The sequence below is a fragment of the Schistocerca serialis genome, chromosome 2 (assembly GCF_023864345.2).
Source record: "Schistocerca serialis cubense isolate TAMUIC-IGC-003099 chromosome 2, iqSchSeri2.2, whole genome shotgun sequence".
In the NCBI taxonomy this organism is placed as follows: Eukaryota; Metazoa; Arthropoda; class Insecta; order Orthoptera; family Acrididae; genus Schistocerca; species Schistocerca serialis.
This window is the reverse complement of record NC_064639.1, coordinates 1106586894-1106611364: the sequence shown is the minus strand read 5'-3', so window position 1 is coordinate 1106611364 and position 24471 is coordinate 1106586894. Positions and strand designations below refer to the sequence as shown.

Here is a 24471-nt window from a genome sequence, read left to right as displayed (position 1 = left end):
AGTGTAGCCATGTATGGAAGTGAAACATGGACGATAACTAGTTTGGACAAGAAGAGGGCAGCGTGGAGAGTAAAAATCGTAGAGGGAGACCAAGAGATGAATACACTAAGCAGATTCAGAAGGATGTAGGTTGCAGTAGGTATTCGTAGATGAAGAAGCTTGCACAGGATAGAGTAGCATGGAGAGCTGCATCAAACCAGTCTCAGGACTGAAGACGACAACAACAACATCCGGTTTCGGGAAATTAGTGCCTTTCTCAAGAAGACTATAACTATCGCATTATTTGCGAGTGTCAACAATAAGATGCTTGACCACAGCAGTACGCTGCATACATGTTACTGTGGACAGGTGCAAATAATGGGCTAGTTATCACTTTCTCAAGAAGGGAACTAATGGCCTGAAACCGATTTATGAAATAAAATTTCTTTTATGCATCTGATTGGTGATTATTACGATATACATTTAGATGAGATAATAGTTTAACATATTGCACCCCTTGGATAAATTCTAATAACAATAGACAGTAAAGCACTTCACGATATTGCTTCTGAAACGCTAATCTCGTGAATATTTTTTGCAGGTGATGTTTGCAGTAATATAATGTAATTACTTTACTTATCCACTTTCAGTCTGCTGATACTCCTATTGATTTTAACTTCCTGTACACTGTTAACAGACTCTTAATGGCAGTTTCTCTTATCGACAGTTCTTTCCCTCTTTCGTGTCCTTTTAAACTTTCTGGCCTCGTACTTAGAACTTTTCAGTACTTTCCACTTTTCTGAGCTTCTTAAAAAATTCCCTCTCAATGGATTTTTGCTGTCGACAGGCTAATTCTTATAGCTTCGCAGCAAACTTAATGTAGAAGGCACGGTTCGAGGTACACTGATCGTAATATACTGTTTCCGATTCAGTGGTCGGATCAAAAATCTGACTGGAGTCTGAGCACTGCAGGGCTCTCGGCAGTAGTGTAGGAGTTATGCCCATTTAAATTTGCCTAGCCGGTCTAGGGAGGAAATTATGCTAATTCACCAAGAAATGGCGGTAATCCTATGTTTAGTAAAAAGGGTAGTGAGCCTGTGTTTCGTAGGGATGGCGCACACCGCGGTTCGCCTGGACATCGTGAACATCTATGACAGTAGACGTTGCTTTGGAGACTTGCGGTAAGATGAGAAGAACAAAATTCAGTACTAGTGCAGTCATTTGGCGTAGATGAGTGGAACTATCTGCAACAATTATGTGTTTCGTGAAAAATAATTTCAAAATAACTGCAAATAACAGATAGTGCTTAGTAACTGCCACTGTAACTACCAAACACTTTACTTTTTTTTAGCCCATGCGACAGGGTAATTCGACGCAGATCGTCCAATAAAACGTCCATAAAAAAATTTGTTAAGTGGGCGTCACACCGAATTTTGTAACTTTTAAGAACGAAAGCTGATCTCTTGCTAAGTAGAGACTGGGAGAAGCGGAAACACGTCCATGAAGCCTCTGTGGTGGATGGAGTATGTGCTTCAGCGTCTTTTGCCTTTAAATGGAAAAAGATAACAACCCATAACTCAAAGGTTACCTTTGATCTCAGCCCTCCAGTTGGATGTGTTTGACCTCACATCAAAACCACCCATAACAGGAAAGTTACTGGATCTATGCATAGGTACAATGTTGCTGTTTTTACAGGGCAATTCCTTGGCAACATAATTTAGCGCTTTTAACGTCATTAACGTTGCTCACTAGTATCTCAGAATTAGTAATATCTCTGACTGATAAAGTGAAAGACTAAGTTTATTTACGTATTCTATTAAATTAACACTTATTTAGAGCCCTGAGGCGACAGTCTTCCATTACTGCAGGCTTTACGTTTCATAAAAAATTAAAACAAATTCTAAACTCTTGAAAATAAAAGAGAATCTGCACAACTACAGTTTCACGCATCATGTGTGTTATTAGGTGACTCCTAGAAAAAATATGTGTAAAATGCGTTCTACGGGAAACTGCAACTTTGATTCTGCCATCGGTTCAGTGTACATGATGGTAGAACGTTTTTAGAAGTTTGGTGGGCTCTTACATTTCCGCTGAGCCGTGCACCTATTCAGCAGAGTACAAAGAGGGCGCCTGCTCGTACGCCTTAGTTATGAGTAGAGTCTAGAATACGAGGGAAAATCAAGTTAAAGGCGGTTAATTCAACTTTTTTCTGATATTATGTTTGTGTGTTCGAAGTAAACTTGTAGGTATTCGCGTGGTGAGTCTGTAATGGTATAGCTGTTCGGTCTAGCAGAAGCAGTTTGTGAAGCGACAGCAGAAGTAAAGTTTCAAAATTCTAATTATTTTATACCATTATTATTTTTAATATCTGATATTATAATGTCGAAGAAGCAATACTGGATAATGAACGCAAATGCGTTATGTCGAGTGGAAGTTTGGTTTTTGATAGTAACTCGCTATCAGCTGAAGTTTTTTGGTAAGATGTTACTTAGAAAACGGTCGCAAGAATTGAATAATAACCTGAACTGACGAATAAACGGGGGGAGTTCAATAAATAAATGCAACTGAGTGCACTGACTCAACAATAACAAACCTTAACCTCACTAATATTCTTGTGTGTTAGTTGTATTGCTTCAGTGAATGCCTCTGTTCGCAGAGATATCAGAACACTGAAGATACATACAATTGCACGGCATTACTATTACAAATGTTTACAAACCACCCAAAACAACATGGCCCGATTTTGTCCTACACACAGCAGAACATCCTGCAATTTACATAGGAGACTTCAATAGCCACCATGAACTTTGGAAGTACTCTCAAAATGATGAAAATGGGAGCATGCTTGCAGAATGGATCGAAGAGAATAATCTTCGTTTAGTGTTTGATGCCAAAGATCAAGCCACTTTCAGGTCAGCTGCTTGGGACAAGGATTCAAATCCTGACTTATGCTTTGTTAACTGCAACGAAACTGGCTTTCCCATCAACACCACAAGGAAAGTGATAGATGCCTTTCCTCACAGCCAACACAGACCTGTAATAATACAAATTGGCTGCACTGTTCCTGTCATACGATCAACTCCGCATGCTCGATGGAATTTCCAGAAAGCCGACTGGATGAAGTTTTCAACGGAACTAGATAAGACCATTCGATGGATACCTCCATCACATAATAACTATCAACGCTTCATTGGTACAGTAACAGCAACAGCTAAAAAGTGTATGCCAAGAGGATACCGAAAAGAATATGTTCCAGGATGGAATGAGGAAAGTGAAACACTGTACCAATACTTCCAGCAAAGTGGTGACCCATAGGTAGCTACGGAACTATTGTCCAGCTTGGACATGTCTCTGAGGCAGAAATGGGCAGAAACAGTCAAAACTATGGACTTTACCCACTCGAGCAGGAAAGCATGGAGTCTTCTGAGAAAACTGGGAGAAAGTGCACCAGCATGCAGAAAAAATTCCGAAGTAACACCAGACCAAATTGCTTCCCACATCATTACTACCTTAAGAGTACCTCCTGACAAGAAACATACAAGACATATCAGACGACAGCTTCGTGACCTGAAAAAGAAGGCATCTCCCTCATCTGAGTATACCCATCCCTTCACAGTTTCAGACATTGACTCTGGACTGAAGGACCTCAAACCTCTTAAGGCACCTGTATTCGATGGTATCCACCCAGAATTCCTGATCCATATGGGAGGAAAAGCTAAGAAATGGCTGGCAGAATTCTTCACTGACATCCTGCTGACTGGGCAACTTCCATCTGAGTTTAAAAAGGTGAAGATAATATCTGTTCTGAAACCTGGCAAACCCAGCAACAAGGTAGAAAACTATCGCCCCATTTCCCTACTCAGCTGCTGCTACAAGCTTTTTGAAAGGCTAATATATAACAGAATAAGTAGCGCTATCTTAGAGAACATTCCAGTTGATCAGGCAGGCTTCAGACCAGGGCGTAGCTGCTGCGACCAAGTATTGTCTCTCACATCCTTCATAGAGTCAGGATACCAAATGAAGCAGAAAACATCTGTGGCATTTGTTGATTTAACTGCCGCCTTCGACACTGCGTGGAGGGAAGGCCTTATCTACAAATTTCTCCGCATCATACCCTGCAGAACAATGGCTCGACTGATTAACAGCATGCTAAGTGATCGGAAGTTCCAAGTAATCACTGGAAGCAACATAAGTAGGGAGAGGAAGCTGAACAACGGATTGCCTCAAGGATCAGTTCTCTTACCCTTACTGTTCAACCTATATCTATCTGATCTACCTGACACTTCGTCCAGAAAATACTGCTTTGCCGATGACCTGGCTCTAGCCGTCAAACACCAGGAAATGAAGACAACAAAAGAGATTTTAGCCAATGACCTGTCTGCATTAGACAATTACTTCAAAATCTGGAGACTCCAACCCAGTGTGAGTAAAACAGAAGTGTGTTGCTTCCATCTAAATAACTAGTTGGCGAACGTAAAACTGGAGCTAAGTTTCAGAGGCAGAATTCTTCGTCACAATTGGAACCCAAAATATCTTGGTGTCATCCTGTATCGTACACTATGCTTCAAACAACACCTTCTTAACTTAGCTCAAAAGCTGAGGACTCGAAACAACATCCTCCATAAGCTTTGCGGAACTACCTGGGGATCTTCAGCAACCACCCTGCGAACTTCAGCTCTGAGCTTGGTATACTCAAGTGCTGAGTAGTGTGCACCTGTTTGGATGAATAGTCATCACACAAGGCTTGTTGATACCCAGCTGAATACGACAATGCGCATAATATCTGGCACAATCAGATCTACTCGAGTTTATTGGCTTCCACTGTTAACTGGTATAATGCCTCCTGATATACGCAGATGTACTGCCCTTATGAGAGAATTCCACAAGATCTCCAGGAATTCTAACCTACCCGTGCATAGCGACCTGCCACTTTTAAATCGCAAGAGACTGAAATCACGTCATCCAACTCTGTGCGATGCTGATTGCATGGTGGCTAAGAATTTCAAACCTCCTGAAGAATGGAAAGGTCGGTGGGAAGCAGTGACAGATGTGCACCTGCATAACATCTTCTCAGGTGCTAAACGTCCAAGTGGATTCGACTCACCACGCAAGACGTGGACTACTCTCAACAGAATCCGTACCAGCCATGGGCGATGCAGGGATGCTCTCTTGAAGTGGAACAAGCTGCCTGATCCAGCTTGTGACTACGGGGCTCCATACCAGACTGTTCACCACATTGTCAGTGAATGCAGGATTCGAGCCTATCACGGCGCCAAAGAGGACTTCCTGCTGGCAACTCCAGATGCAGTGCGCTGGATTGAAGGACTGGATATTCAGTTGTAAAGACAAATTTAAGTTTCTTGTGTGTCAATATGTACATATGTATATGTAATTTCATGATATGTCTGTATTAGCCATACGCTAAATAAATAAACTGATGAAGAAATGAAGGAATCGACTTTTTTTCTGAACACTGACTAAAATTGCGGAGATTATTAGTACAATGCAGTTGTAAAACGGTACCGCTGTCTCAATGAAAGACAAATTTACGAGTGAATAAACTACTTTAAAAGTGGGCGAGGACCGTCTGCGACAAAGAGCGTACGAGTCCACTTTGGAAACAGACGGGAGAATATGAAAGCTCCACTGCTGATTCATTACTCCCTTAAACGTCAAATAGTCAATAGTGACCCATACTGAGAGCTTCATCGGTCCGAAATCGTGCTAAATGTTTTCTCCGAGTCTCATTTTGAAGGATTAGTTCCGGAACCCACCCAAAGTGTAAATGGTTGAGAAAACATACTTGGCTTTTCAGCAGCAAATAATACCCAGAAAACAGGGAGCATTCTCACTGATGCAGGGATTAGTGATCACAAGGTTTTTAAGACGAGACTGAATACCTTAATATCCAAGCCGACCAAAAATAAACGCAAACCGTATCTACTTAGAAAGGTAGGTGAAAATTCGCTTGATCCTTCGTGAGAGACAGCCTCCGTTCTTTCTGAACTATGTAAGGGTGAACCAGATGTGGATTAAAAAATTCAAAGAACTAGTATCAGCAGCAGTGGAAAGATTCAAAATAAATAAATAAAAGACAGAACTGACTCCTCATGGTGCACAAAACATGTTAGAACACTATTACAGAAGCAACGGAAAAAGCACACCAAACTTCAAGAAATGCAAAATCCCCAATATTGGCGGAGTTTTACATAGCTCGAAATTTAGTTCGAACTTAAGTGCGTTATGCTTTCGTAGTTTCCCATAATTAAGTACTGTCTCCAAATCTGACAGAAAATTCGATGAAATTCTGCTCGTATGTAAAGTACTCCAGCGGAAGGGCACAATCAATAGCTTCACTGAGCGACAGGGACGGTAATGTCGACGGGGACAGTACCACTAAAGCGGAGTGGAGTCACTAAATACGATTTTCCGAAATTCGTTCACCAAAGAAGATGAAGTGAACATTTCAGATTTCAAATCAAGAACAGCTGCCAACATGATAAACTGAAGTCGATATGCTCGGTGTAGTGAAGCAACTTACGCCACCCAATAAAAGCAGATTAAGTGTCAGTGAGATTCCTTTAAGAGTAAGCTGATATAATAGCCCTGTTCTTAACAAACATATACAACGGCTCGCTCGGCGAAAGATCCGTACTTAGATACTGGACAGCTGCACAGATCACTAGAATACTTAAGAATGGAAGCAGGAGTAATCTGATGAATTTCAGACCCGTATCACTGATGTAAATTCACAAAAGGATTTTGGAATATAGTCGGTTTAGGACATCATGAATTATTTCGAGGAAAACGATATCCTGATACACAGTCACCACAGATTCACATGAGTCGTTATTGTCAAACACAATTAGGCCTTTATCCTCAGGCGGTAATGAGTGCTACTGACAGTGCATCTGAAACTGATTCCATATATCTTGATTTCCGAAAGGCTTTAGATACCGTTCGTCAAAAGCGGGCTCTAACCAAATTGCGTGCCTGTGAAGTATCATCTCAGTTTCGCCACGCGATTCGTGATTTTTTCTCAGAAAGATCAGAGTTCATAGTAACTGAAGGAAAGTTACGGAAAGTCATCGAACAAAACGTTAGTGATACCTGGAGTTCCTCAAGGAAGTGCTATGGGCCCTCTGCTGTTTCTATTGTGTAAAAATGATTCAGGAGAGAATCTGAGCTGAGATGATGCCGTTATTTACCGTCTAATAAAATTATTTGAAGATCGAAACCAATTGCAAAATGATTCACACAGGATATATGTATTGCTCAACAATTGTCAGTTGACCCCAAATAATGTGAGGTCATCTTCATGAATACCAAAAGAAGGCTGTTAAATTTGGGTTACACGATAAATAACACAAATCTAAAGGCTGTCAGTTCAGCTAAATGGCTAGGAATTACAGTTACGAACAATTTAAAGTGGAACGATCTAATAGACGATGCTATGGGGAAAGCAATCCAAAGACGAAGTTTTATTGTCAGAACACTCTGCTTGAGAGAGACTGCCTGCGCTACGGTTGTCCCTCGTCTGCTGGAATACTGCTCCTGGGCATGGGAACCTTACCAGATAAGATAGACGGAGGACGTCGAAAAAGCTCAAAGAGGGACAGCACTAAGTGTACCAAGGGCGTTTTCCGTTGAGGCGAGATGTTTCCAACTTTCTCATCTGAATGCAAAATATTTTTTATGCCCATCTAAATAAGAAGAAGTGATCACTGTAATAAAATAAGGAAAATCCGAGCTCCCATGGAAATATCGAAGGGTTCGTTTTCCCTGCGCACTGTTCGGGAGTAGAACGGTAGAGAAGTGGAAGTGATTCGATGAACCCTGTCCAAGAACTTAAGGGTAAATTACAGAGAAGTCATGTAGATGTACTACGAGATCTAAAACACATATCAGTAAAGAGTAGGAATCTTTCAAAAGGTTTCATTTCGGTTGAGAATAGTTTTCAACCCCATAGAGCTGGGAAAACAATCCTCTGCATTCAAAATCTTGAATTTGAGTTGTTGGCAAGCGGGCATGTACCGGGGGCAACGGGAAGGGGCCATCTCCCCCTCCCCCCACCTCTCAGGGAAAGGAAAAGCCTTAATGTAGTCAGGTATGATATGAAAGTGGGTATTTCGCACCCTTTTAATAAAGTCTGAACTGGAACTTTTTTGTGGTTACTGAAAAGTCGCAATTCATATCCGAAAATATTAAAAATACTCCGCATATCCCTAGGCCCAGAACTTACCCCCCCACCCCCACCCCTCTTACAAACTATTGTATTTGTGCCCTTGACGGATGGAGCTCCCACCGTACAGTTGCGACGTTACCCCGAGTGATTTTCACCTTTTTAGTCCGATGGTGGAGCGCCAGCGTGAGTCCAAGGTTTCGTTAGATGACGATCTTTCTAAGACGATGCAAGAAGAGTTGTGACAGTTTTTATTTTATTTAAACCTTCAGTTCCATAGGACCAAATCGAGAACGCAATCTCTGCTCAGCCGGTTCATGAGAAGTTAACTATAATTTAAAATATTCGCACTAACACTATCCAGACGACGAGTTTCTTAGTATACATTGATCGGTCAGGACATTATGACCACCTACATAACAGTCGGTATGTCCACCTTTGGCACGGATAATAGCAGCGACACGTCGTGCTATGGAAGCAATGAGGTCTTGGTTAGTTCGCTGGAGGGAGTTCACATCACACCTGCAGGCACAAATTTGGGGAGGGGGTCGATGAGCTCTGACATCATGTTCAATCACAACCCAGATGTGTTCGATCGGGTTCAGAGCTAGCGAGTTAGGGGGTCGGCTCATTAACTGTAACTCGCCACTGTGTTTTCGAACCACTCCATCACACTCCTGGCCTTGTGTTATGGGGCATTATCTTGTTGAAAAATGCAACTGTCGTCGGCAAACATGATCGGCATGAAGCGTTGTACGTGCTCTGCAACCGGTGTACGATACTCGTTGCCCGTCATGGTGCCTTACGCGAGCTCCACTGGATTCAAGGATGCTCACGTGAATGTTTCCTAAAGCATAATGGAGCCGCCGCCATATAGCTGTTAAGGTGCTGCTCACCTGGAAGACGTTGGGATTCGCGGCCTCCCATCGGCATGATGACGAAGAAATTGGGATTCATCAAACCATGCAACACTTTGTCACTGCGCCAACGTGCAGTACCGATGGTCACGTGTCTGTTTCAGTCGTAGTTGCCGATATCGTGGCGTTGACATTGCCACATGCATGAGTCGTCGGCTGCGGAGGCCCATCGTTTGGAGTAATAGGTGCACTGTGTTCGGACACACTTGTACGCTGCCTGGTGTTAAAGTATGATGTTAGTTCCGCCACAGTTCGCCACCCGCCCGGCTTTTATCAGTCTGCCCAACGAACGACGTCTGACATCTGTAATGAAGAGTGGCCGCCCAACTTCACGACGCTGGACGTGATTTCGCCTTGATTCGCCATGTTTTGATGACACTCACCACAGCACTCCTCGAACATTTGACAACGCGTGTATTTACCGAAACGCTTGTGCCGAACCTCCGGGCCATCACAGTCTGCCTCTACATCTACATCTACATCTGCATCTATATACAAAATCCGCAATCCACCATACGGTGCGTGGCGAAGGGTACCTCGTACCACAACTAGCATCTTCTCTCCCTGTTCCACTCGCAAACAGAACGAGGGAAAAATGACTGCCTATATGCCTCTGTACGAGCCCTAATCTCTCTTATCTTATCTTTGTGGCCTTTCTGCGAAATAAAAGTTGGCGGCAGTAAAATTGTACTCCAGTCAGCCTCAAATGCTGGTTCTCTAGATTTCCTCAGTAGCGATTCACACAGGAACGCCTCCTTTCCTGTAGAGACTTCCACCCGAGTTCCTGAAGCACTTCCGGAATATTCCAGAATTTGAAACACGAACAGCTGCTAGCATTAGTTTCTTAGATGTAGATACCTTAGGGGTTGCGAAGCAACTCAAATCGCTTGATACGGGCAAGTCTTCAGGTCCAGATTGTATACCGATTAACTCCCTACTTAGCAATCATATACAACTGCTCGCTGACCGATAGATCTGTACCTACAGATTGGAAAATTGCGCAGGTCGCACCAGTGTTTAAGATGGGTAGTAGGAGTAATCCATCGAACTACAGACCTATATCACTGACGTCGGTTTGCAGTAGGGTTTTGGAGAATATACTGTATTCAAACATTATGACTCACCTCGAAGGGAACGATCTATTGATACGTCATCAGCATGGTTTCAGAGAACATCGTTCTTGTGCAACGCAGCTAGCTCTTTATTCGCACGAAGCATTGGCCGCTATCGACAGGGGATCTCAGGTTGATTCCGTGTTTCTGGATTTCCGGAAGGCTTTTGACACCGTTCCTCACAAGCGACTTCTAATCAAGCTGCGGGCCTATGGGGTATCGTCTCAGTTGTGCGACTGGATTCGTGATTTCCTGTCAGGAAGGTCGCAGTTCGTAGTAATAGACGGCAAATCATCGAGTAAAACTGAAGTGATATCAGGTGTTCCCCAGGGAAGCGTCCTGGGACCTCTGCTGTTCCTGATCTATATAAATGACCTGGGTGACAATCTGAGCAGTTCTCTTAGGTTGTTCGCAGATGATGCTGTAATTTACCGTTTAGTAAGGTCATCCGAAGACCAGTATCAGTTGCAAAGCTGTGTTCGGATGCAGGCTGAGTTGGCATCCCTTCGCTCCCAGCTTCAGGCAGTGTTGGCTTCGGTCACACAGCTTGAGGCTGTTGCCAATGGGCATCACTGTGGGGGTCGGGATGGGGGTTTGTCGGGGACGGCCAGCTCGTCCCACGCATCCCCTGATCGGACTACGACTGTGGTTGCCCGGGATACTGCCCGCATTGAGGCTGATCCCTCACCTGTGGTAGAGTGGGAGGTCGTTTCAAGGTGTGGCAGGGGGCGAAAGACATTCCGGAGGGCTGAACGGAAAGCCTCTCCAGTTTGTCTGACGAACCGGTTTCAGGCTCTGTCTCAGGCTGATACTGATCTTCGGCCTGACATGGCTGCTTGTCCTGTTCCAGAGGTTGCCCCTCAGTCTGCAAGATCCGGGCAGTCGCAGAGGGTGGGCTTACTGGTAGTTGGGAGCTCCAACGTCAGGCGCGTAATGGGGCCCCTTAGGGAAATGGCAGCAAGAGAGGGGAAGAAAACCAATGTGCACTCCGTGTGCATACTGGGGGGAGTCATTCCAGATGTGGAAAGGGTCCTTCCGGATGCCATGAAGGGTACAGGGTGCACTCATCTGCAGGTGGTCGCTCATGTCGGCACCAATGATGTGTGTCGCTATGGATCGGAGGAAATCCTCTCTGGCTTTCGGCGGCTATCTGATTTGGTGAAGACTGCCAGTCTCGCTAGCGGGATGAAAGCAGAGCTCACCATCTGCAGCATCGTCGACAGGACTGACTGCGGACCTTTGGTACAGAGCCGAGTGGAGGGTCTGAATCAGAGGCTGAGACGGTTCTGCGACCGTGTGGGCTGCAGATTCCTCGACTTGCGCCATAGGGTGGTGGGGTTTCGGGTTCCGCTGGATAGGTCAGGAGTCCACTACACGCAACAAGCGGCTACACGGGTAGCAGGGGTTGTGTGGCGTGGGCTGGCCGGTTTTTTAGGTTAGATGGCCTTGGGCAAGTACAGAAAGGGCAACAGCCTCAACGGGTGCGGGGCAAAGTCAGGACATGCGGGGACCAAGCAGCAATCGGTATTGTAATTGTCAACTGTCGAAGCTGCGTTGGTAAAGTACCGGAACTTCAAGCGCTGATAGAAAGCACCGAAGCTGAAATCGTTATAGGTACAGAAAGCTGGCTTAAGCCAGAGATAAATTCTGCCGAAATTTTTACAAAGGTACAGACGGTGTTTAGAAAGGATAGATTGCATGCAACCGGTAGTGGAGTGTTCATCGCTGTTAGTAGTAGTTTATCCTGTAGTGAAGTAGAAGTGGATAGTTCCTGTGAATTATTATGGGTGGAGGTTACACTAAACAACCGAACTAGGTTAATAATTGGCTCCTTTTACCGACCTCCCGACTCAGCAGCATTAGTGGCGGAACAACTGAGAGAAAATTTGGAATACATTTCACATAAATTTTCTCAGCATGTTATAGTCTTAGGTGGAGATTTCAATTTACCAGATATAGACTGGGACACTCAGATGTTTAGGACGGGTGGTAGGGACAGAGCATCGAGTGACATTGTACTGAGTGCACTATCCGAAAATTACCTCGAGCAATTAAACAGAGAACCGACTCGTGGAGATAACATATTGGACCTACTGATAACAAACAAACCCGAACTTTTCGAATCTGTATGTACAGAACAGGGAATCAGTGATCATAAGGCCGTTGCAGCATCCCTGAATATGGAAGTTAATAGGAATATAAAAAAAGGGAGGAAGGTTTATCTGTTTAGCAAGAGTAATAGAAGGCAGATTTCAGACTACCTAACAGATCAAAACGAAAATTTCTGTTCCGACACTGACAATGTTGAGTGTTTATGGAAAAAGTTCAAGGCAATCGTAAAATGCGTTTTAGACAGGTACATGCCGAGTAAAACTGTGAGGGACGGGAAAAACCCACCGTGGTACAACAACAAAGTTAGGAAACTACTGCGAAAGCAAAGAGAGCTCCACTCCAAGTTTAAACGCAGCCAAAACCTCTCAGACAAACAGAAGCTAAACGATGTCAAAGTTAGCGTAAGGAGGGCTATGCGTGAAGCGTTCATTGAATTCGAAAGTAAAATTCTATGTACCGACTTGACAGAAAATCCTAGGAAGTTCTGGTCTTACGTTAAATCAGTAAGTGGCTCGAAACAGCATATCCAGACACTACGGGATGATGATGGCATTGAAACAGAGGATGACACGCGTAAAGCTGAAATACTAAACACCTTTTTCCAAAGCTGTTTCACAGAGGAAGACCGCACTGCAGTTCCTTCTCTAAATCCTCGCACAAACGAAAAAATGGCTGACATCGAAATAAGTGTCCAAGGAATAGAAAAGCAACTGGAATCACTCAATAGAGGAAAGTCCACTGGACCTGACGGGATACCAATTCGATTCTACACAGAGTACGCGAAAGAACTTGCCCCCCTTCTAACAGCCGTGTACCACAAGTCTCTAGAGGAACGGAGGGTTCCAAATGATTGGAAAAGAGCACAGATAGTCCTAGTCTTCAAGAAGGGTCGTCGAGCAGATGCGCAAAACTATAGACCTATATCTCTTACGTCGATCTCTTGTAGAATTTTAGAACATGTTTTTTGCTCGCGTATCATGTCATTTCTGGAAACCCAGAATCTACTATGTAGGAATCAACATGGATTCCGGAAACAGCGATCGTGTGAGACCCAACTCGCCTTATTTGTTCATGAGACCCAGAAAATATTAGATACAGGCTCCCAGGTAGATGCTATTTTTCTTGACTTCCGGAAGGCGTTCGATACAGTTCCGCACTGTCGCCTGATAAGCAAAGTAAGAGCCTACGGAATATCAGACCAGCTGTGTGGCTGGATTGAGGAGTTTTTGGCAAACAGAACACAGCATGTTGTTATCAATGGAGAGACGTCTACAGACGTTAAAGTAACCTCTGGCGTGCCACAGGGGAGTGTTATGGGACCATTGCTTTTCACAATATATATAAATGACTTAGTAGATAGTGTCGGAAGTTCCATGCGGCTTTTCGCGGATGATGCTGTAGTATACAGAGAAGTTGCTGCATTAGAAAATTGTAGCGAAATACAGGAAGATCTGCAGCGGATAGGCACTTGGTGCAGGGAGTGGCAACTGACCCTTAACATAGACAAATGTAATGTATTGCGAATACATAGAAAGAAGGATCCTTTATTGTATGAGTATATGATAGCGGAACAAACACTGGTAGCAGTTACTTCTGTAAAATATCTGGGAGTATGCGTACGGAACGATTTGAAGTGGAATGATCATATAAAACTAATTGTTGGTAAGGCGGGTACCAGGTTGAGATTCATTGGGAGAGTGCTTAGAAAATGTAGTCCATCAACAAAGGAGGTGGCTTACAAAACACTCGTTCGACCTATACTTGAGTATAGGTCGGGTTGACGGAGGAGATAGAGAAGATCCAAAGAAGAGCGGCGCGTTTCGTCACTGGGTTATTTGGTAACCGTGATAGCGTTACGGAGATGTTTAATAAACTCAAGTGGCAGACTCTGCAAGAGAGGCGCTCTGCATCGCGGTGTAGCTTGCTCGCCAGGTTTCGAGAGGGTGCGTTTCTGGATGAGGTATCGAATATATTGCTTCCCCCTACTTATACTTCCCGAGGAGATCACGAATGTAAAATTAGAGAGATTAGAGCGCGCACGGAGGCTTTCAGACAGTCGTTCTTCCCGCGAACCATACGCGACTGGAACAGGAAAGGGAGGTAATTACAGTGGCACGTAAAGTGCCCTCCGCCACACACCGTTGGGTGGCTTGCGGAGTATCAATGTAGATGTAGATGTAGAAAAGATTGCTGTATGGTGTGGCAGGTGGCAGCTGAGGCTAAATAACGAAAAGTGTGAGGTGATCCACATGAGTTCCAAAAGAAATCCGTTGGAATTTGATTACTCGATAAATAGTACAATTCTCAATACTGTCAATTCAACTAAGTACCTGGGTGTAAAAATTACGAACATCTTCAGTTGTAAAGACCACATAGATAATATTGTGGGGAAGGCGAGCCAAAGGTTGCGTTTCATTGGAAGGACACTTAGAAGATGCAACAAGTCCACTAAAGAGACAGCTTACACTACACTCGTTCGTCCTCTGTTAGAATATTGATGCGCGGTGTGGGATCCTTACCAGGTGGGATTGACGGAAAACATCGAAAGGGTGCAGGAAAGGGCAGCTCGTTTTGTATTACCACGTAATAGGGGAGAGAGTGTAGCAGATATGATACGCGAGTTGGGATGAAAGTCATTAAAGTCTCTTCCGAATGCGGAAATATTTTGTTGAGCCCAACCTACATAGGCAGGAATGATAATCAAAATAAAATAAGAGAAATCAGAGCTCGAACAGAAAGGTTTAGGTGTTCATTTTTCCCGCGCGCTGTTCGGGAGTGGAATGGTCGGGAGATAGTATGATTGTGGTTCTATGAACCCTCTGCCAAGCACTTAAATGTGAATTGCAGAGTAATCATGTAGATGTAGATGTAGATGTAGAACACTCGCGTGATGATCAAACCTACCAGTAACAAATCTAGCAGTCCGCCTCTGAATTGCTTCTATGTCCTCCCTCAATCCGACCTGATAGGGATCCCAAACGCTCGAGCAGTACTCAAGAATAGGTCGTATTAGTGTTTTATAAGTGGTCTCCTTTACAGATGAACCACATCTTCCCAAAATTCTACCAATGAACCGAAGACGACTATCCGGCTTCCCCACAACTGCCATTACATGCTTGTCCCACTTCATATCGCTCTGAAATGTTACGCCCAAATATTTAATCGACGTGACTGTGTCAAGCGCTACACTACTAATGGAGTATTCAAACATTACGTGATTCTTTTTCCTATTCATCTGCATTAATTTACATTTATCTATATTTAGAGTGAGCTGCCATTCTTTACACCAATCACAAATCCTGTCCAAGTCATCTTCTATACCCCTACAGTCACTCAACGACGACACCTTCCCCTACACCACAGCATCATCAGCAAACAGCCGCACATTGCTATCCACCCTATCCGAAAGATCATTTATGTAGATAGAAAACAACAGCGGACCTACCACACTTCCCTGGGGCACTCCTGATGATACCCTCAGCTTCGATGAACACTCACCATCGAGGTCAACGTACTGGGTTCTGTTACTTAAGAAGTCATCGAGGTACTCACATATTTGGGAAGCAATCCTATATGCTCGTACCTTAGTCAGGAGTCTGCAGTGGGGCACCGAGTCAAACGCTTTCCGGAAGTCTAGGAACATGGTATCCGTCTGATACCTTCATCCATGGTTCGCAAGACATGTGAAAAAAGGACGACGTTTCGCCGGAGCGATGCTTTCTAAAGCCGTGCTGATGCATAGACAGCAACTTCTCTGTCTCAAGCAAATTCATTATATTCGAACTGAGAATACGTTCGAGAATCCTGCAACATACTGATGTTAAGGATATTGGTCTGTAATTTTGAGGATCCGTCCTTCCACCCTTCTTATATACAGGCGTCACCTGCGCTTGTTTCCAGTCAAACTCAGATAGATTGCGCGCTTTCCCCGTTCTGCACATGCACAGTGCGCTCACTGATATTACATGCACCGTGCGTGTGCTTGACTAGCACCCACTCGTCACGAGGTGACGCTGCGATCGCCTGGACGGTTGTGTGTCAATAGTTGGCAGGTGGTCATAACGTTCTGGCTGGTCAGTGTATGTTATCATAATTAAGAATAAAACACAGGAATTTGCTTAAAATTTCCCACGATCTCCCTGACAGAACAGAGGAATGATAAATAAGAAAATTCTTCCTATTAGGGGTCTGGAGTGCGAATATTATCCCTAAGATTGTTTATTTCTTGTGGTAGCTTATTGGAAATGAGTGCTATGGAATACTGTCACGAAGCTTCTTCGAGGACAGAATTATATCCGGGCCGGTGAAACATGTCACTCGACAGCTCGCGAGTGGTTGGCTACACTGCGATTGCGAGGTTGCAATAGCTGCCACCGCACACGCCCACAACTCCGAAGTACGTTTCGTAAATGTAAGCTACAATCAACGTTTATACGTAAGTGCAACAAAGTACGTTTTTCTAACAATGGAGAGAACGACGACGGAGACCAAGCGTTTGATAGTATATTAAACCGGGAAATAAAAACACCTGAAGTTAATGACAATATCTATGAAAAAATGGTTGAAATGGCTCTGAACACTATGGGACTTAACTTATGAGGTCATCAGTCCCCTAGAACGTAGAACTACTTAAACCTAACTAACCTAAGGACATCCATGCCCAAGGCAGGATTCGAACTTGCGACCCTAGCGGTCGCGCGGTTCCAAACTGTAGCGCCCAGAACCGCTCGGCCACACTGGCCGGCATCTATGAAAAGTAGTCCAAGTTTTTACAGTAATAGGTGCATGTAAAACGTAGTATAATAATGCAAATCTAAGCATACCAAATAACACGCTATCCGCGCTCATAGGAAGAAATAAAGCGAAACATATATAGCCTACCCGATTGCAGAGAGAAAAAGAATTAATTCTGTTTACATTGACACTCAGCAATTTACGATGTCAATGGCGCAATTCCATCCAGTTCTCCTTCACTGTCATCGGTATCGGCGTCAGAACCGTTGTCTTCGTCGTCATCATCATCATCGTTAAGCGAAATCATTAACTGTTCGTTTTCATTTATAATGCCAGCTATAGTCTGTGCTTCTCTTATCAAATTTAGCTACATGGTCTACTATTTTCCTCCATGAGGCAGCGTCTACCGTAGCAAGACCTTCACGTAGCAGTCTTTCCACTTATGTTATAGTAAAAGTCTTGTTGTTACTTCTAATGTACGCCTTGACTTCACTCCAAACCACTTCAATTGGATTAAAATGACAGTGATAAGGCGGTAGCCTAATTACCAAGTGACCCTGTTCGCTAGCAATTTCATCTACAACGTATTTAGGCGTCACAGGCTTATTTTGTTTCACGAGCGAGTATTACAGCAGTTTCGTCATGCTCATGTCCGCAGCAGTGTCTCTCGCCTGCAACCACTGCACCATAGTTTCTCTACGGTCACTGGTGGTGGGAGCTTTATCACGGAATGGTACGGTGCATTGTCCATCACAAAAACGTTCGGAACACTAAACTGGAGCAACACATGTTTAAACCACTGCAGAAACCGTGGGTGGTCCATATCCTCATGATAGTCACCGGTTTTGTCGATCGATAAACTGGAAGTCCTTCAGGCACAAAGCCGTTTGAAGATCCTGTATGGGCTACAATTATTCGTGATCCTCTTCCTGTTGGCTGATGACCGATGCTATTCGGAGTATCATCTGTCCAGCATTTCTCAACTGATTCTCCAGCGTTGACCCAGGTTTCGTCTAACCATATGACTGAGTGTGTGTCCTTTCCTACAATTTTACGTAAGAAAATGATACGAGCTGCAACGACATGAGCTTCTTCTAGTAACAGTTTTCGTCCATCTAACTTTTTAAAACGGTGGCCAATACTTTTTAATATCATCTTAAGTGACGTTTCCCCTCCTGAGAAAAGTTCACTTTCTTTTAAAGAAATTAGCAACTTCGCTATTGTGGGGTATTCTTTCCTCTTATAGATCCGTATATGTGCCGACGAATTGTATCGGATTGGAAAGAATCAGTATCTGTAATAAGACGAGGCTGCTTCTTTTTCTTGCCGAGTTTTCGAGGTACGCTCTAAAACTTTATCGGCAGGAATAGACGCATGCCCATGAACAGAAACAAATTCTTTTTCTTGCTCGTACAACTCACACGTCCCCCGCAGCAATTCCACAGCCTGACTAATGCCACTCCACAGCGCAACGGATTGTCGCCTGGTGAACGACATCGTTTTGGAGACATTGTTTAACAAACAAAAACCGTAGTCGTGGAGGTAACACAGCACAACAGCAGGCGTTCGCGCACTAGCATACAATGTTTACACGGAAGCCGGCAACGTGGTAGCGTCGACGCCGGAGCCGGCTTTGTTCGGTGCTGTTATTGGTTCAGTAGACGTGGCGCGTCCCGTTCCTCACTTGTTTGTTAGTTATACTACCAACTCTACGGCACTTGGGGAGTGACCTTGAAGTAACATGTTTCAGTGGACCGAGTATAGGAAGCGCATCAAGAGATGTACTACATGAATAGATGTTGCGGGACAGAATGTGCGGGAATGACACTAGCTGCAATGCTGTTTAGCCAATTCAAAATGTTATGTAAAAAAAGTCTTTGCTTTCTGAATTGGACTCCTACACGGGTTTCGACGGCTTGCTGAAGTTAGCGCAGGGCGTTCGCAGGAACGTAGCTGAGCAGCGCGAGCGGCGGCTTACCTGGCAGGCAGCTGACCGCCTTCTCCTCGTCGGAGCACTTCTGCGTCAGCCACAGGTAGTCGAACCACTTGATCACCTTCACCTGCAGGTGGCTGGGCACCCGCCGCATGCGCATGTACGTCTTCACCCCGTCCAGTTTCGCTGCGAAAACACAAACGTTCATCGTAAGAGCTCCTGTTAGTGCAAGTGAAACTACACTACTGGCTATTAAAATTGCTACGTCACGAAGATGGCGTGCTACAGACGCGAAATTTAAACGACAGGAAGAAGATGCTGTGATATGCAAATTATTAGCTTTTCAGAGCATTCACAAAAGGTTGGCGCCGGTGGCGACACCTACAACGTGCTGACATGAGAAAAGTTTCCAACCGATTTCTCATACACAGACAGCAGTTGACCGGCGTTGCCTGGTGAAACGTTCTTGTGATGCCTCGTGTAAGCAGGAGAAATGCGTGCCATTACGTTTCCGACTTTGATAAAGGTCGGATTGTAGCCTATCGCGATTGCGGTTTATCGTATCGCGACATTGCTGCTCGCGTTGATCGAGATCCAATGACTGTTAGCAGAATATGGAATCGGTGGGTTCAGGGGGGTAATCCGGAAAGCCGTGCTGGATCCCAACGGCCTCGTGTCAGTAGCACTCGAATTGACAGGCATCTTATCCGAATGGCTGTAACGGATCGTGCAGCCACGTCTCGATCCCTGAGTCAACAGATGGGGACGTTTGCAAGACAACAAACATCTACACGAACAGTTCGACGACGTTTGCAGCAGCATGGACTATCAGCTCGGGGACCGTGGCTGCGGTTACCCTTGACGCTGCATCACAGACAGCAGTGCCGCCGATGGTGTACACAACGACGAACCTTGGTGCACGAATGGCAAAACGTAATTTTTTCGGATGAATCCAGGTTCTGTTTACAGCATGATGATGGTCGCATCCGTGTTTGGCGACATAGCGGTGAACGCACATTGGAAGCGTGTATTCGTCATCAGCATACTGGCGTATCACCCGGCGTGATGGTATGGGGTGCCATTGGTTACACATCTCGGTCACCTCTCGTTCGCATTGACGGCACTTTGAACAGTGGACGTTACATTTCAGATGTGTTACGACCTGTGGCTCTACACTTCATTCGATCCCTGCGAAACCCTACATTTCAGCAGGATAATGCACGATCGCATGTCCTGTAGGGGCCTTTCTGGATACAGAAAATGTTCGACTGCTGCCCTGGCCAGCACATTCTCCAGATCTCTCACCAATTGAAAACATCTGGTCAATGGTGGCCGAGCAACTGGCTCGTCACAATACGCCAGTTACTACTCTTAATGAACTGTGGTATCGTGTTGAAGCTGCTTGGGCAGCTGTACCTGTACACGCCATCCAAGCTATGTTTAACTCAATGCCCAGGCTTATCAAGGTCGTTATTACGGCCAGAGGTGGTTGTTCGGATACTGATTTCTCAGGATCTATGCACCAAACTGCTGCGTGGAAATGTAATCACATCTCAGTTCTAGTATAATATATTTGTCCAATGAATACCCGTTTATCATCTGCATTTCTTCTTGGTGTAGCAATTGTAATGGCCAGTAGTGTACATAGCCCAAGTGAAACTGTATAAATGGACACAAAAACTGGAGCACCAGTCCTAGTTCATTTAGTCTCGGGGAAATGCACGATTAAATATTTAAAAGTGGATGTTCAGATCAAAAGAATAAAGTGGCGTACTGCAGGAAAGAATCGCAGTGGTGACAAAAATTAAGCTTAATCGAAAATGAGAACATTTAACGTACATCAGAAACATTACATGAAAGAGAAAGTGTACACAGATAGTGTTTGACGTGCAACCATACCCACAGCTTATAATTCAATCGGTGAAGTGGAAAAGCGATCATGTCCCAGAAAGTAAATTTTTCAGGAGACACAAAAACTTAATTTACTACACAATGGGTTTAAGCATGATTTCGTGGTGTTGTTATTTAGCAATTGGTTGAAAGAGTTACAGTATACACCGTTACATCACACTTTAGCCAATAAGTACGGTCAGTATTCCAGTTTTAATGTACTGGAGGTGACCCTTTTCTTAACTGGTGGTGTTGATGAAGCAACTACCGTTCCGGTTGCAGTGGGAGGATTGCATTACGAAATTTTATATTATCCATATTCATTACATCAATAAAAAAAGTGTGGTATGACCATATAGGTTTTATTCATCATGTACGTAAAATACAATCACAATCAGAATACGAGTAGAAAGCAGACAATGGGAGTATGCTTCATCTTTATCTTGTCCTTGTTTCACTGACCATTAGCAGACACTGTTATAACATGGTTTTCTGCTTGCCAGCTATGTGTTGTAGAATTTTCCTTACATCGTCTATGTTCTTTTTTTGTTGGAACAGGTCCATCACATTCTTGTCTATCTTGATATGGCTCTTTCCCTAATTCATCACATCTAATGAGCGCTTCTGTTGATTGGATATGACCGTTTGTTACACAAAACTATGTGTCCATATATAAAGATATGTTATCGCCGGTAAACGTAAATCTCTGTACAGGGTGAGGCATCTAAGTCATAACACCCCTTGTATCTCCCCAACCGTAATAGATACAAAGATGCCGTTTGGACAGTGAATTGCAGGGACAGGGGCTACTTGAATACATCACATTTCATGTTTGTGCTATGTTTTATTACAGAGATATGAGGCCATCTTTGGTTTCTTTAAATGGAAACCTATGTTAAATTTTAGCGTAACGTGATAGGCTTAAAAAGATGGTTTCTAATAAGTGTATATTGTAATATTTAGGCGAATAGTTTTTGAGACACAGATATGTTTCCGTAGCGTATTCGTCCTTCGAAGCGGCGTTGTCCAATGCGACCTTTCCTGTTGTGTAGAGTACATGGTAAACGTCGCGAGTCCGTCTTTACACAAACACGCCAATTTACCTGACAATAGTAATTTATACTGCGATATTTTGCAGAAAAATTAACTGACGATGTCGCGAAAATATTATTCAATTATTCGACAACTGAAATACTAAAACAGTAGACAACATACAGTATTGAAATACTAAAAGATATTAATACATTTAAAGTAACAGAAATGCAAATGTAAATGAGGATGCCCTTATTGGTCCCATTATTTCCTACGTATCTGCTTTTTATTTGAAAATATTTACTATTGATCACAATATGAAGCAAATACACACAAACATGCAAAATGCATACTGTACATGATACAAATCTTTACTGAAGCATGTGCCCCAAATGCTTCCCCTCTGCTGCAATGCACATTTGTAGTCGCCGTTCGAATGAGTTGTGAACGGCTGCGAGGGTGTCACGTGAGATATCAGCTCACGCTTCGATGACAACGTTGCTTCATACCGTCTGACGTAGTTGGTATTTGAGCATACACTTTACGTTTGATTGCTCCCCACAGAAAAAAAAATCAAGAGGGGTCAAATCAGGAGACCGGGCTGGCCACTTCAGCACGTCGTCCCATCCAAGAATCCGGGAACTTTTCATTTAACAGCTCTGTAGCCACACGGGAAGAGTGAGCAGGACAGCCGTCATGTTGGAACCACGTGTACTGACGCGTAGGTAACGGTACCTCTTCCAGCAAACTGGGCATAACGTTTCGCAGGAACTGTGCATAGTTATTGCCATTCAGTATACCCAGAATGACGTACGGCCCCACAAAGACATTTCCGACGATGCCGCACCACACGTTAACACTCCACGGTTGCTGATGGTGTACCTGTCGAAGCCAATGAGGGTTCTCTATTGTCCAGTAATGCATATTAAGCAAATTAACATTACCGTGGTTGGTGAAAGTCTCTTCATCAGTAAAAAGCACCCAATGAAGAAACGTTGGATCATCTTGTAGGCGCTGCAAAGCAAACCGGCAAAATTCGTGGCGCCATTCGAAATCCACAACGGAGAGCGCTTGATGTAGTGAGAGGTGAAACGGGTGAAATCTATGCCGGTGCAGTATGCGTAGAACACTTCTCTGACTTATACCACAGTCCGAGGCGGTACGTCGCGACGAAGCAGTAGGGTCGTTATGCGCCAACGCCGAAAGCCCTCTTCATGTACCTCGCCAGTTGCAGTTTTCTGCCTTGTCTTCTGTATGGCATTCCATGATCCCGATTCAAGCAGTTTCTTTGCAAATACGTGCAAGAAGCTGGCGCGTCCTCATTCACTGAATGACTCATCACTGCCCAGCCCAAACCGCTATGGACAGAAACTTGAAATTTACAACAGGTGTGGATCCTATACTGTAGACATCGTTTAAGGAGGGATTATTCGAAATTTCAAGGCTAAGGGGGAGAAATCGGTGATGAAGGCAATTTTGAAGCTAGACCTATGAAAATTGGTATTTGGTTTCCCGACCAGAAAAAAAACAAATATGTGATTCAGCATTTTTAGAAACTTAATACTATGTGATGAAATAGAGGACTAAATCTTTTTTTTATATCATTGTTAAAGAACTACTGAAGTATTTTTATCTATGAACATCGGTATTTGACTTCTCGGTTACATGAGAATTTTTATGAGAATATTTTATTATGAAAGAATTTTTAAAGCTAAATCTATGAAAATTTAAATTTGGATTCTCAGTTAAAAAATAAAAAAATACCTGTTTCACTATGTTTGGAAATTCAGCACCTTTGTGAATGAAACGGAGGATGAAAGTTTTGCTGGAAATATTTCACTGTGCAAGCATTTTGGAAGTTAATGGTATGAAAATTTGTATTCGGCTTCTCTGTTAGAAATAAAGCATAAGCATAACTTTTTTTTTTTGGAAATTGAATCCCTAAGGGGGTGATAGAGTGGATGAAACGTTTTATGAGAATACTTCATTGCGAAGGCATTTTGAAAATTGAAGCCGGCCGCGGTGGTCTAGCGGTTCTAGGCGCTCAGTCCGGAACCGCGGGACTGCTACGGTCGCTGGTTCGAATCCTGCCTCGGGCATGGATGTGTGTGATGTCCTTAGGTTAGTTAGGTTTAAGTAGTTCTAAGTTCTAGGGGACTGATGACCACAGATGTTAAGTCCCATAGTGCTCAGAGCCATTTGAACCATTTTTTTGAAAATTGAAGTTTGGCTCCTAGAAAAGCAAAAATTCTTGTTTCACTGTTTTTGGAAATTCAGCCAGTAAGGAGTGCAATAGAGGATGAAAATTTTTAAGAAAATATTTCATTATATAAAAAAAAAATTTTAAGCTAAATTCATGAAAACTGGTATTTTACTTCCTGGTTAGACACAAAGAAATATTTGCGAGGGGATGAAAGTTGCTATGTAAATATCTCCGCAAGAACGCAAAAGACATGGTTAACAAAAACTTTGGACTCCAGCTACCAGAATCGCTTTCAGGTCTGAAGTACATTCGGATAAAACCTTGCTTGCATGACCTTAATCAGCGTCAAAAGCTTAGAAGGTGCTGCAATTAGTGAA

At 43.7% G+C, this 24471-nt stretch overlaps 1 protein-coding gene across 1 annotated transcript in view; it reads right to left on the bottom strand.

Annotated features, from left to right (window-relative positions):
• LOC126456648 (cyclic nucleotide-gated cation channel) overlaps positions 1-24471 on the bottom strand; it is a 1140961-nt gene that overhangs the window by 197531 nt on the left and 918959 nt on the right. Inside the window, exon 11 of the mRNA XM_050092391.1 lies at positions 19015-19155. Coding sequence (XP_049948348.1) covers positions 19015-19155 — 141 coding nt within the window. The remainder of the gene's footprint in view (positions 1-19014; positions 19156-24471) is intronic.